A 15,325-nucleotide genomic window follows, 5' to 3' on the forward strand; every position below is an offset into this window, starting at 1 on the left:
ATAACAGCAAGAAGAAGGGGCAACGAGCTGTCAAGTGTGATGTAGTTTTTAAAAAGATGTAGTTTTTTTAGAAGTGGGAGGAGAGATGTTGTAAGAGCAGCAACAGGGGGCAAGAGGCTCCCTGTCCTACTTCTGGGACCAGACGTGAACAGGGTGTAGGAGAAAAAGCAGCATCCACTTGAAAGCGCTGTGAGGGAAGAGGCGTCATCAGGGGCTATTCAGATTTCAATGAGGGAAAAATGTGAAGATGCTGAGGATGAAAAGAGTAGTTTTCTGCTAACATATCACGAGTTCTAGAAGACACAGAGAAAAAGTTAAGAGTGTGGGAAAGGTGGAAAATGATCTCAGATTAAAGGATATGTAGCTATCATTATATCTGGGTGATGGCTGAGGACTTGGGAAGCTGAAGCTTCGGATTTTGAAGGTAACAAATAATCAGATGTGAGACATGATGGGATTAGTTTCATAGAGGGGGCTGCAGTATTCAGTTAAAAACTATGGAGCCACTGGGGTCTTCGTTTGCAGTTTATGTCTGCTTAGCTAAGGGATAAGGCCAGGTCTCTCTCTTACGCAGCCATTGACATATAGATGATAAGTAAAGTCATGGGTATGGTGAGCTTCTCTCAGGTGTATCGAGTGACAAGGAAGGGGTCTAGAGACTGATACGTGATGGCTAGATATAGAAATATAGGAGAAGGAGCTTAGAGAAAAGACCAAGAAGGCATCAAAAGGTTAGAGGAAAATCAGAAGCATGTGGGTCATGATGAGATTCACTGGGAAAATATGTTTTACAAGAAAGGATTAGTTAATATTGTCAAAGGCTAAGATGAGGAACAAAAGCCCCATTATAACATGGAGATCATTGATAATCTCAATGAGTTTTGTGTGAAGTCACTGCACAAAAGCCAGACTGACTGAGGAATGATTGAGAAGTGAGAAAACTGGAATAATTAATTAGCAAATTCAACATTTTGGCTTTGAGGGGATGATGAGAAATGAGGGGGTGTATGACTTAGGAGCTATAGAAGACATCTTTTTTTTAAAGATAGGAGAGACTTGAGTATGCTCGAATATCTATAGGACAAGGAGGAAGTTTTATGTATAGGAGAGAGAAGAGAAAAGTGGTAAATTTAAGTAAAGTTTCCAAGAAACGAGAAACATGATACAGTTGGTTTTTTTCTCAGAGAACACACTGGAAAATTTGGTCGGGAGGTCAAAGAGTAGAATAACAGGAGAAAAAGTCTGGGAGGTAAAGTTAGTGGCCATTGTGGTTGACTCCTTAACAATCTCAGATGTTTAGTTTTAGCCAATCATGATAAAGTCACTTCCCTTGCCTCAGTAGTCCAGGACTGATATTTGACCCAATCATGGCCCATCAGTAAGAGAGAAGTTTGTTTATGGGTTTCTGGAAAGGAAGACATGGCTCCTTTCTTCTTCTGGATGTTGGTGTATTTGGGTATGACACCCAGAAATGCAATACTCTGGCAGCCCTGAGGGGAACCAAGCTGCAGGTGGAACCAACTCATTGAGGCTGGTAGAGAAAGATGGAAAGAAACTAGGTCTAGGATCATACCTTCAAGACGCTGTTAACTAATTTTCTCCTGCCCAACCCCTAGACTTTTCTTTATACAAAGCAATACATTTCCTATTGTGTGAGCCAATCTGAGTCAGGGTTTTCACCTTCTAGCAATTGGATATGTCCTACCAAATGCAGTGGGATTAGTTGTTCTCAAGACTTAGTACTGATGCAAGTGTGCTGGCTGGCTTCCAAGGCTCGAGAATATGCATATTTTGAGATCCCATCAGAAATCTGTGGCCTTTATACTGGCTCTAAATAGAGCTTTGATGCTATTTTTTGTTTCTGAATTGTATACACCTCAGTGCTGGGTGATAAAGACAGTATTTTAGGACTAAATCAATATGCAAGTAGCTAATGCTCACAGAGTCTTATGACCTTGCAAAGTTCAGCTCTAACTGGATTTACCATGGAAAAAATTGGACTTCTGTAAGGTTTTTGGCCTTTATGAAACTTACTAACAAGCAGAGAATATGGCACATATTCTCTGAGTCACAAAATAAGAAACTAGCATTAGGTACAAAATTAGGAGCTTGCTTGGGTTTCCAGGTAAACAAAAATATCACAACCATATTTTCATATATTTTTCAGGAAGAATAAGCAGAAATGCTCTAAAAACAGAGTTTAGAAATGGAAGAGAAGTTGTTACTGGGTTGGAGGTAGACTATTTGCCTTTTCAATATTTGACAATTCAATGTTGAAAGATAGCCAATGGGAGATAACTTATTCCCATTGACTCTAAGCAGCTCATTGACTTGTACAAACCTACAGGGAAGGGGGAATCTACTACATCCAGCTGAATGAATCAATTCAACCATGTTTAATTTTTGATTTGAAAAGTGAAAAAAAAAATCCACATATTTACTATCTTCCTTCCCTCCCCACTTTGATGCCAAAATATGTTAACTAGAAAATAATATCTCACTGTTCATTAATATTCTACTGCTTTATGTCAACTTAAAAGACAAGAAAGTGTTTGTTGAATTGTGGCTGGATTTATCTGTTGGGAAATTGAAGGTTTATCAAATCAATGAGGAAATGATAGATATCTCTAGAGAATGCAAGCACAATTAGCAAATTAATGAATCTGCTTGTAGATTTACTGTGAGAATTATTTGTTAGTTTAAATAAGAAACTGTTGCAGCTCTGATAGGGGCCCCTAATGTTCCCCCTTAGCTGCAATCTGCTCAGGTAGGTGTCTTGACAACAACAAGAACTCAATTGAGAAAAAATGTGTCAGGGTTACACTTCTATATTTTCCGTTCTTTTTGAAAAAAATATTTGTTTATTTTTGGGTCAAATTTATACCTGCACGTGGTTTAGAGAGTCAAATCTAGAAGGTTTGTTAAGTGAAATAGTAGTGTTCCTCCTCCCTCTCCACCATTTTGCCTTTCACCATAGGCAATCACTTTCTACTCTCTTAGTTGATTCTTTTATTGATTTCTCACTATGAAAACTGGGTTTAGCTTTCTTTTTTCCTGTCCCTGAATATACATATATATCATTTTATTCTCTCATCAATCAAATGTAGTTATAAATTTATCTAGATCAAAATTTAGTGTCTGCATTGTTATGGCTCAGCAGACACTCCTCAGAACTTAGACAGTTAGTGAACTACGATTACTTTTCATCTCCTTCCTGAACAGCTGTTTGTCATTGCTGAAGTTAATAACTACCATTTTCTTAAAATTAATTTTTACTTGCTAACTTGAATTACAAGTTTCCTTCCTTCCTTCCTTCCTTCCTTCCTTCCTTCCTTCCTTCCTTCCTTCCTTCCTTCCTTCCTCCCTCCCTCCCTCCCTCCCTCCCTCCCTCCCTAAGATTTTATTTATTTATCTGACAGAGAGAGACAGCCAGCAAGAGAGGGAACACAAGCAGGGGGAGTGGGAGAGGGAGAAGCAGGCTTCCCGCTGAGCAGGGAGCCCGATGCGAGGCTCGATCCCAGGACCCTGGGATCATGACCTGCCAAAGGCAGATGCTTAATGACTGAGCCACCCAGGCGCCCCAATTACAAGTTTTCTACCAGCTGTCTAAATTTACTCTGAAGAGGTTAAGATGCATTAGGTCTCGTTGTTTGTTTGTTTGTTTTTATCGGTTTTGTCTTGAAGCACTCTCCCAGAGTCTTCTGGAATTTTCCGATGTGGAATATTTGTCCTCAAAGACTTGTGCACACCTGTAGTTTTGAGATCTCCCATCGTCATCACAGGTTTTCCCTTCGCTTCTCTCCTGTTTTGGATCTTTTTGTTCCTATTTCTCCTTCTTCATTTAGACTCTAGTATGGATGGAATACATCAACAAGTAGCTTCCCGATAAAAGGTGCATGGGAGGTAAATATTACGAGACCTTCTATGTTTGAACATATCTTTACCTCTAGTCATAGAAGATTGACAATTTGGCTGGATATAAAATCCAAGAATGAAAATAATTTTCCTTCAGAATTCTGAAGACGTTTCCACTGTCTTCTAATTTCCGTTGTTGCTATTAAGAAGACCCAATAACCATTCTGGATTATTTTTCTCTTCTCTGGAAGCTTAAATTCTTTGTCCCCAAATTATTGGACTTTCATGATAATGTACTTGGTGTAGTTTATTGTGTTTGGCCTTTTCAGACTATTAACTCGTGCTTTTTAGTTCTGAGAAATCATTGCATTATTTCATTGAGATTTCCTCCCATTTCTCTGTTCTATTATGAGGAACGCATGTTTTTCAAATGCTGACCCCCTTAACTGACTTTCTGATTTTTTACCATTTTTCTCTTTTTTCCACTATTTTTTTTTTTTTTTACTTCTTGGTGACTTCGTTAGACTTATCTTACAAACCATCTATTGGTTTCTTCATTCCTCCTTCAAGCATTTTAATTTCTGAAAGTTTATTTTGTTTTCTGAATTTTATTTTTTGTATATGTGTCATTCTGTTCCTATTTGAAGTTTTCAAAATCTTCTCTTACTTTCTGAGGCTATAAGGGATGTTTTCCAACTTTATTAAGGCATATTTTACATATCATAAAATTCACCCATATCATGCCTACAAATCAAAGAGTTTTAGTAAATCTATCTAATTATGCAATAACCATCACAAATCAGTTTTATTTTATGATGTGTTGTTTATTTACTATTTACTGTTTTTTCCCCCCAATTTTTAAATTATTCTCTTGCTCTTTTTGGTTGGGTGCTTTGTTTGTTCAAGTCTAAGATTTGGAAATGCTGACCCTTTGTTAACAAGAGCCAACAGGAAATATAGGCTCCCTTCCTTCCCTGGCCTGCCTCTGCTGAAGCCACCACCCTACCTCGTTGGGTGGATGCTGGAAGAGTCCTCCATGTGCATGGACTTTGGATGACAGGGGCGACCGCCTTCTGTGGTTGCTGGGCTTGTGAACACTGTAGTATCTTTTGGCTTTCCTCATCTCTAAAGTATTTTTAAACTATTTTGCATACATAGTTTAGTGCACTCCTCTCTTTGCCTTTACAGTTTCCCACTTGATATGGGGGATGTATTAACAACTTCTTCCTTGACTTTGTTGTGTTTTTCTTGCCATTTACAGCCTTTAAAGGTCTTGTGTATGGTCTGGAAGAGCTGCTGGCCCTCAAGGGAGACACTAGCACTGACTGCATAGGCCTGGCTCAGCTTTTCGTCTTTTTCTGACTGTGCTTTGCTGGCAAGCTTACTAACATTGAGAGCAGCTAGGGGAGAAGGGGTTTCTGTTCAGTGATTAATTATTTCCACTTCTGAAACATACTGTTAGTTTGTGAGCAAGATGTCTGCATGGTTGGGCTTTCCACTGGAAGAGGGACATTTAGCGCCGACATTTCAGACTGGTAGTGGAAGGCTACCACCTCGCCTTGCAGCTGCTGCTCCTGTCACCTCACTCAGGACCCCTGGCTCCGAATGCTTTAGTCCTGCACTGGTAGCAACAGCCATCTTGGGAGACCAGCCTACTATTTGCTGTTAATCCTACCTTCCCACCCTTGTCCCAGGCACCCACTAACTTACTTTCAATCTCCATAGATTTGCCTATTCTGAACATTTCATATAAGTAGAATCATATGTTATGTGGTCCTTTGGGTCTGTCTCCCTTCACTCAGCAGAATGTGTTTGAAGTTCATCCGTCTCAGCATGTATCAGTAGCTTATTCTTTTTTATTGGTGAGTAATATTCTATTTTATGACTCTACCACATTTTTGTCTATCCATTGACCAGTTGATTGACTTTTAGTTTTTTTCCAGTTTAGGGCTATTATGAATAATGATTCTACAAACATTTAATGCAAGTCTCTGTGTGGGTTTATGGCATATTTATTTCTCTTGGGTACATACCTGGAAGTGGGATTTCTAGGTCATGGTAACTTTATGTTTAACTTTTTAAGAAATTGCCAAACTATTTTCCAAAGTGGTTCACCATTTTATAGTCCCAGCAGCAGTGTATCGGTGTTTCTGTTCTCCACATCTTGCCAACATTAGTAATTGTGTTTTTTATTATAGCCATCCTAGTGGGTGTGAAATGATACCTCATTGTGGTTTTTATTTACATTTCCCTGCTGACTAATGATATTAAGCATCTTCTTACATGCTTATTAGCCATTAATACATCTCCCCTGGTGAAATGTCTATTCAAATCTTTGACCTATTTTTGAATGGTGTGCTTGCTTCTTATTGAGTTGTATTCTTTACATATTCTGGACCTGTATATCCATATATCCTGCATTAGATGTATCTTCAAAAAATATTTTCCTCCTGATCTGTTGCTTGTATTTCCATTTCTTTCTTTCTTTTTTTAAAGAGTTTATTTATTTATTTATTTTAGAGAGAGAGTGTGAACCAGGATAGGAGAAGAAGGGGAGGAAGAGAGAGGGGGAAAGAATCTCAAGCAGACTCTGTGCCAAGCATGGACTGGTCGTGGGGCTCGATCTTACAGCCCTGAGATCATGACTTGAGCCAAAATCAAGAGTCCAACTCTTAACTGACTGAGCCACACAGGCACCCCTGTGTTTCTATTTCTTAATGATGTGTTTTGAAGCACAGAAGGTTTGAATTTTGATGAAGTTTAGTTCAATTTTATTTGTTTGTTTGTTTATGGACCATGCTTTTAGTGTCATATCAAAAAACTGCTTAATTCAAGGTCTCAAAGATTTTATCCTATGCGTTCATATAAAAATTCTATTGTCAATTTATTTCAACAATCTTTTATCATTTTTCACATGTACATCTTGTACTACTTTTGTTAAACTTATACCCTAAGTATTTTATTCTTTTTGATACTATTGTAAGTTGAATTATTTCTTAATTTCATTTTCAGATTGTTCGTGACTAGTGCATAGAAATACAACTATTTTGTGTATATCGATCTGATATTCTGCGACCTTAGTATATTTGTGTGTTATTTGTGTGTTAGTTGTAATAGTGTTTTTTTTTTTTTTTTTTTTTTGTAGATTCCTTAAGATACTCTACATTTAGGATTATGCCATCTACGAATAGAGGTAGGTTTACTTTTTTCTTTCCTATCTGGATGACTTTAATACTTTTTCTTGCTGATGGAATTGGCTAGATCCTCCAGTACAACATTGAGTAGAAATGGTGAGAACAGATATTCTTGTCTTATTCCTGAACTTGGAGGGTATTCAGTCTTTAAATATTACGTATGGTTTTCACTGTAGTTATTTTTTAGATGTTCCTTCAGATTCAGGAAATTCCCTTCTATGATCAGTTTTTGAAATATTTTATCATGGATGGGTGTTAGATTTTGTCAAATGCTCATGAATATTTGTTCCTGATTTGATAAATATGATGTGTGACATTAATTGATTTTCAGATGTGAGGCCAGCCTTTTGTTCCTAGGATAAATCCCACTTGGTCATTGTATATAATCCTTTTTGTATGTTGTTGGAGTTGGCTTGCTAATGTTTTGGTGAGCATTTTTGTATCTATGTTTATGACTGATATTAGTCTGTTCTTATACAATCTAGAATAGGTCTTACATTTTTAATTGGCTTAAAAAAACAAAAAGGAATATTTCTTGACATGTGAAAATTATATGAAACTTAAATTTCAGTGTTTATGTATAGATAAAGTTTTATTGAAACACAGCCATATGCAGTCATTTACCTATTGTCAACGGCTGCATTCACACTGCAACAGCAGAGTAGTTGCAACAGAGACCATATGGCCTACAAAGTCTACAATATTTATTACTTACTCTTTTACGGAGAACATTTCTAACCCCTGCTCTTGATTATTAGTAACTTTTTTCCCTGCTTCTTTCTCTCTGTTGTAATTTTTGGCTGCTTGATGGATATTGTGAGTATAGGCAATAGAGATTTTGGTTGATGGTATCTTTCTCAACAGAACATGAAAATTTAACCTGGAAGACAATCATGGTCTTGTTGTCATGTTGAGGTTCGGTTTTTGGCCCTCTTAGGGAATGTCTATCATTGTCCTTAGTCCTCGGGCATAGCTCTTACTGCTATGACATGGCCCTTATGCTTAGGGTGTGGCCAACCAAAGCCTAGGAGTTCACCAAATACTGTCTATAATCACTGGGCCTACATACCAACCTCGGCCCCCCCAACACTATGCTCTGTCTGAAATCTCTGTCCAGCTCTCCAGCTTTCTTTGCCCGGCCTCCCAGAGCTTTGCCGTGCCCATGTAATTCTCAAGAGTTGGCTCTGTGTGCAGTTTTCACACAGTTTTTAGGCTGCTTCTCCCGGGTTCCTTCTTTCTAGAACCCTCCCCAGCAGATCCCAGTGGTCTTCCCAGCTCTAAACTCTGGGATCTGCCTCTTCTACCCAGTGAGACTACCACTCTCTCATGGGCACTGTTTCTCCGAACTGTGGTTTGGAAACGCCCTCGGGGTGAAGCTGAGCTGTATATGGGGCTCATCTGATGTCTAAAGTGTTTCATTTCTGATACGTTTCTCTTCTCTAAAGGCTCATGGCCTTAGATTGGCTACTGTCTAATATTTAATATAGCTTTTAGAATTATTCATGGGGACCGTTAGTTCTAATGCCATCCGCTTCATCATATCCAAATCCGAATCAATTATTTTTAAATACCTTTTGTGCCAGATTCTTTATACACAGCATTGCTAGTCTGTGTGTGTCCTGTAGAGTGTACATGATTATCCTCATTTTTATTGATTAGAAAACTGATGCTCAGAAAGTTTTAAGAACTGACTAAAACTAACGAAGCCAAGTCAATAGAACTGAATTTGGAAAATTTGGAGCTGAGATTTCTTTTCCTATAACATAGTAGAATTCTACTATAACATAGTTTCTTCCCAGCTCGTCACTGACAAGTCAGGATATAAATTCCACCGACAAGTCAGTATTTAAATTCACTACAATTTTACCAAAGCTTTGCATCAATATTTTTGTGAATTAATGTGTTTAGAGGGAGAGGTTATTGATGTCATCAGTTAAACATGATAAATGAGGTTTATATGAGGATTTTGCTGCCCTATTCAGAGATAATTGATATCTGTATTTAAAATAGTGAATGTGGTATAACTGATTATTTTAAATTACTTTAAATGTTTGAATAAACTTTGTATTCCCTCTAAGGAATATTATTTCTTCGCTTAGTTCCCACAAAAATTTTGAATTTATAATGCTGTTAAATGCCTAGATAAGAGATTACTGAAATTACATAAACTCCTCTTGCAAATGGTAAACTTATGGATTTTTTTTGTTGTTTTTCTCCATGTCTTATATGATAGAGAATGCATTTAGAATCTAATTCATACCAGTTAAGAACGTCTTCTGTGGTTTTTTACATCAGACTACTAAAGAAATTATTGTTGGGGAGTCATTGGCTCTGTCTCTTCTTTACGTGGAATTAAAAGTTGCAGTACAACTTCTCTATAATATTTTCTTAAAACCGTATATAAATTTGTGTGGTAATATCCCAACAAATCAAAATAATAAATTATCATATATGCTACCAAAATAAAATAAAATGAAAAAAATAAAATAGTGAGGGGGCGCCTGGGTGGCTCAGCCGCTTAAGTGTCTGTCTTCGGCTCAGGTCATGATCCCAGGGTCCTGGGATCAAGCCCTGCATCGGGCTCCCTACTCCCTGGAGAGCCTGCTTCTTCCTCTCCCGCTCCCCTTGCTTGTGTTCCCTCTCTCACTGTCTCTCTCTGTCAAATAAATAAATAAAATCTTAAGAAAAATAAAAATAAAATAGTGAGTGTTTCTGGGGCATTCCTAGCAAATGAATGTTTGTGTCCACCTCCCCCCTCTCCACCAATTTATATGTTGAAACCCTCATCCCCAGTGTGATAGTATTTGGAGGTGGGTCTTTGGGAGACGATTAGGTAATGAAGGTAAAGCCCTCAGGAATGGTATTAGTGATCTTTCTCCACCCTGTGAGGATAGAGCAGGAAGGTGACCATTTGCAAACCAGGAAGAAGGCTCTTACCAGACATGGAATTTGCTGGTGCCTTGATCTTGGACTTCCCAGAAGTGAGAAATAAATGTTTGTTACGTCTACGCATCTTGTTACAGGAGCTTAAACTGACTAAGGCAGAAATCATTCACATATATTTTGGCTAATATCTGGAGATCTTAAAATAATCCCGAGGAAACTGGTACTACTGAATGAGCGCCCTTGCTGAATAAGGCAAACTTTCTGTTGTCAGGGATTTAACAGGTCACCATGACAGAGATATGCCATCCTTTGCTTTGGGAAAGGGAACACTTGGCAAATGATACTTAGACATTTTTAACCTATCATAATGTAGTCTGATCCTGGAAAATTAGCCCTTATTCACAACTAATAACACTAATCTCCTTCTCTAGCACTGCAGGTCTCTTATCAAGAAAGGTCAATTATAAACCTACAAACCGTATTCAGATTTCCCCCCGAAGAAATATGTTTCCAAAACACAAAAGAAAAAAAATTACCCAAATAAACAGAAGAGGGGTGTGAACAGTCTTTGAAACCTGTTGCCTACTGTCTGTTTCCCTGCCCTGGGCATATTTTTCATAGTCACCAGGACCATCTACAGACCATCTTTAATGACGAGGAGCCTGCTGAGGTTCTGCCAGTGTGACCTCCTCATTATTTGATCCATTGCTCAGATATAAATGTAAAGACCTACCCATTCTGCTCCTTTTCCTCTCCCGTCTCCATAAGTTTCCCACCAGCGTTGTTTTCTTCTCTCCTGTATGTATTCAATCATGTGAATCAAAACTTGGATGCTCTATCATTCTGGATGCCATGTGTTTAGTAGTGTGTTTTGAGTAGATTCAACAAGACTTAGGAGGGAAAGCAAAAGAGAAGAGAATGGCATGGGGAGAGCAGATGGGCCAACTGGGCATTTGGAGCAACACAAGCAAGTCCAGGTGACTGCTCAGCAATTTGGAGAGAATCATCAGTCACTTATGGAGCATGACTGTGAAGCTTTCATCCAATACAACACACAGGTGCAGTCTATGCAAAACAGATGAGTCAAAATGCCTGGTGACTCTGAGGACTGAAACACACGCCAAACCCCACTCTTCCCTACCTGAGCGGAAATGTCTTCAAAATGAGCACCACTAAAAAGGGTGTAACTGATAGTCAACTTCCTCTTCCTAACGGGATCCATCAGAGCTAGCACTGGGTTAAGTGAAAGTTAGATGGTGCGATAGTAAGAGTGGAATAGAAATTTTGCAATGGTGTGGCACCACTAAGCACACCTGGTCAGAGCGGTGAACTGAGCAGCAAGTGTGATCCTGGAATCCACACGCTCCAGCTAAAAAACTACATACACATCCACAGCCTATTGCCTTCATCCCCTTTCCTTTTGTTCCGAGCTCATGGAAGATGGATTTTGAAGCCAAGGAGGCAGCAGGGAAAAGGGAAATAGGCCTTCCCCACATCTCTTTTGTTTAATTTCATGTCGGATTCACCACTCTGACACCTGTACTTTTAACACCTGTTTCCTTACCTCTCAAATGCTATTCTGCTACTTTTTAGGAGAGGAGCGTGAAGCACAGAATTGAAGGGTCAGAATGGACCTGAGGCTGTAACCCCTTTACAAGAAAGAATAATGCAAACATAAGTTGAAATTTTACATGTCTCATCTTGTTCCTCTCCTATCCTGGCTTTTTTCCTTTCTGACTCAGCGGAGATTTAGATAATTTGGGTTCAACAGTCCATCTGGAGAAATGACCAGACACAAATGCAGACACTGGAATGCAGATACAGCACCGAGTTGTGATGTTCCAAAAACATTCAAAAGGAAGCAAGCCAAATGTTAAGGAAGAGGGCACTGAAGCACCCAGTCTTTCATGGCAGACACGTGAAATGACCACAAATGTCGTCGTAACAGAGAGATTCCTACCATGATTTGCTGCCAGGTTGAGATGAAGTGCATTTTATTAATATCTCCTACATTTGGTGGGTCCCCCAAGGACACACTCATCGTGAACTATTAGAATCTTAATGCCCATGAGGTTACAAGCTTTGATCCTGTTTGCAACAGTTCTTCAGAGTGTCTGGTACAAAACTGAGGTGGAAAAAACCTCACAGTGAAAGCTTCTTGAGAAAGGACATGGCAGCATGTTAATTATAAAAGGGAAAATGCTCTAATTTGGGTTAAGTTTTGTAGAAAAAAGACCTTAGGGATATTTCAGGTAGTAACTGGGTTTTACATAAATTGAAATACAGATTGGAGACTTTTTTTTGACAGCTGTTTCCTCAAATTTTTGATAATTAAAAAAAGGGCTCCCAATATTGCTAAAAGGAAGGCAACTTCTTAACCAAACAATGAATCTCATCTTCTCATCCTCCCTTCTCCCTTTGGTTAATCAGACATTGTCCATTCCTTTCTGGAATGTTATTTTTTTCCTCCAACCCCATTCTTCTTGGCAAACCACCAGTATTTTTTATTTGTGCATTTGGATTCAATGGTGGTTTTAGCATGCCTTTCTGTAAACATACTTACCTTTTAACCATATTCAGGGCAAATAATTCCACACGCTGCACTAAAATGGAAAAATTTTCAAGATGCCTATCATTTTTCACAGTAGGATCCCTATCCAGGCAATCTAGATAAAGGAAAATGTGAAAAATATAACTCTCCGAAGAGTCAGTTTTTAACTGGAATCTAGAGCAATCGGGGTAAGAGATACCTGGGACAGGAAATCAGTTTTCCTTTGGGAGAAATGCGGTCTTGTTTAGGTCTAAGGTTTCTGTGCCAGATTCTCAGGGGCTTTCCCTTTTGTGAGTGGAGAACCTCTGGTCAGAGCCCCAGTGAAGAAGCCTTCACAGCCGCCTGCTGGGTGGTTTACCTCATTTAACTCTTACAGCACCACGGGGAGAAAGACACACGCAGTCTCCGTTGCACAAAGGAGAATGTGTCTCACAATGTTAAGTACAAAAATTGCTTAGGGAACCTCTGCAGGTAAGTTTTAGAGGCACAATTGGAAGTCGAATCTGCCTACGCTCCCTTCACAGCGCTGCAAAACGGAGACGTTGAGTTGGTGTGACGTGCTTTTTCCAGTTTCCAGAATGAATTCTTTGTGCAAAGTTGTTTCTCCTCCAATTTCCTCCAGGCCTGTTATGGTGAGTGTTGGGGTAGTAGGATACTGGAGTTTGCGTTTTTAACTGGGGCCAGAGCCTTGTCCTAGTGTCCTGGCGCTGTCCGGGGAAGGTAGTGCTAAGGTTCCGCGGTGTCGCGGCGGGAGCGGGGAGTCCCCTCCAATTAAAGAGGAAGGGTCTACCCCTAGCTTCATGCGAACAATAAACAACCAAAACAAAACAAAACAAAACAAAAAATAAAACAAAACGATCATCGCAACCTCGAGCTAGGTAGGGCCTCCTGCGGATCCGGGAGAGGCGGGTCGGGGCAATGAGGCGCCTCGGGAGCGCCCTCTGGCGAAGACCGAGCGCGCGTGTCCCCGCCCTGGCCCCCCTTCGCCGCCGCCGCCGCCGCCGCCGCGGCGCCCCCGCCCGGCTCTCCGGGTTCACTCTCGGTCTCTCACTCCGTGAGACACAGACGGCAGCTTTCCGAGAGAGCGGGGGACAGGCTGAGGCGGCGCCAGCACAACTGCGCCGCTCGCCCCGAGAAGACCAGGGAGCCGGGAGAGAAGGCAAAGCCCGGAGCCCCATCCCCTCTCTCCGTGGGGGTCTACTGAGCCGACGGGCAGCTCGGCGGCCGCGCGCGACCCCCTTCCCGGCCACTTCGCGGGGTGTGCCAGGACTTGGAGACACAGCTCGGGAAGAGCCGGGGCGGGAGACGGCGGCGACGGCGAGGGGGACGCGCACCGGGACGGGAGAGGAGTGAGTGGCGGGCTGGGCGGCGGCGGTGGCCGTAGCGGCGGGTACCTCCCCGCCTCGCCGCTTCGCAGGCAGCACCGCCTCCCCGGGCCGCGGCCGCCCGGCCGGGTCCTCTGCGCGTTCCCGGGCCCGAGCCGGCGCACGATGCGCCCGGCTGCGTTCTGATCGCCGCCGCGCCGCCGCCTCCGACGCGATGATCCCCCCCGAGCCGCCGCAGCAGCAGCTGCAGCCGCCGCCGCCGGCCCCGCCGAACCATGTGGTGACCACCATCGAGAACCTGCCGGCCGAGGGCAGCGGCGGCGGCGGCGGTAGCCTGTCCGCCTCCTCCCGGGCTGGCGTACGCCAGAGGATCCGCAAAGTGCTGAACAGGTGAGCGGCGGCGGGGACGCGGGGCGAGGGCTGCGGGAGCCGGGCCCCGGGTCTCCCCCGGACCCCCGGCGGCCCGGAGGCGCCTTGGGACGGAGTCGCGGCCGAGGGAGACTGAGGAGACCCGGCGACGACGCGCCCCGCGCCTGCGGGGAGGCCGTGGCAGCTTTGTCCCAGAGCGGGGAGCCCTGGGGCGCCCGGGCTGCCGGCAGGTCCGAGGCGGGAGTTCGGGGAGAGGCGGGGTTTGCTGCCCGGCTGCTGCGTGTCTGCACTCACACCCTCGCACACGCGTGTTGCCTCACTCGCCTTACCCACTCGGACCCGAGCTTTGCGCCCAGGGGACAGGGGCGACCCGAGGGTGGCCCGGGCGGAGGCGGGAAGACGCGCGGGTGCGGGGATGGCTAGGAAGTCGCCGGCCTCGCGCTGTCGCCCGCCCCGGCCGGATGTCTCCAACCTCCACGCCCGGGGATGGAGTCGTGGCGACAGCCCGGGCAGGCAGGCGGGGGACCCACTTCTGTCTGACGCTCCAATTGCCGCTCAGACTCGTCCAGGCTGGGACCCGGGAACGGGAGGCTAGAGGCCTGGATCAGACCCACGCAAAGTGCAAAAATGTTGCGAGAAGGGTGTGAGCAGGAGGGGCCCGGTGATTCCAAAGCGGGCTAAAGCCAGAGGAGGCGAGCGCAGATCGCCGGCGCCTCCAGTGCTGGAATCTGCGCAGTGAATGGATCAAGGACGAGGCGTTTTAGGTTGAGAACCCGGGTTGACGTGAAGATGGGGCCCCTGGTGCCCCCGACTTAACTGTTACGTGAAAGGGACTTTGTCTACTTAGGTAACTTGAAATGGTTGAAGAGCTGACGCTTAAAAGATCGGAGAATTGGTTTCGTGTGTTTTTATTTGAGTGCGTGTGTGCTTTTTTGATGCATCTGTACGGGTAACTCTTAAGGTCGCTCTGTTCATACAGGTTTCTGTGTGGCACTGCTTTGGGTGGCCGAGGCTTCCCATAGAGCTATAAGGAATTCACATAGAACTCTGTGGGGCTTTAAGCTGTAGTGGGTGCACAAAGTATGTACAGAAGCTTAAAAGATAGAGTATGGTTTAATTCAGGTATAACAAATCCCAAAACACTC

The 15,325-nt window shown here is 42.8% G+C and overlaps 1 protein-coding gene and 1 pseudogene across 2 annotated transcripts in view; one reads left to right on the top strand and one right to left on the bottom strand.

Annotated features, from left to right (window-relative positions):
• Positions 1-276: 276 nt before the first annotated feature.
• On the bottom strand, positions 277-6,153 carry LOC148109261 (protein LSM12 pseudogene; annotated as a pseudogene).
• A 7,385-nt stretch (positions 6,154-13,538) lies between these two features.
• Positions 13,539-15,325, top strand: part of SLC35F1 (solute carrier family 35 member F1) — a 382,446-nt gene continuing 380,659 nt past the window's right edge. For both annotated transcript variants that reach the window (XR_015726093.1, XM_087865420.1), the window contains exon 1: positions 13,539-14,201. Coding sequence is in view for 1 of the 2 variants with exons in the window: in XM_087865420.1 (XP_087721546.1) it covers positions 14,026-14,201 (176 nt within the window). In the remaining variant the exon portion in view is untranslated. The remainder of the gene's footprint in view (positions 14,202-15,325) is intronic.

The sequence above is a fragment of the Ursus americanus genome, chromosome 11 (assembly GCF_024610735.1).
Source record: "Ursus americanus isolate L20-20 chromosome 11, mUrsAme1.1.p, whole genome shotgun sequence".
NCBI lineage: Eukaryota > Metazoa > Chordata > Mammalia > Carnivora > Ursidae > Ursus > Ursus americanus.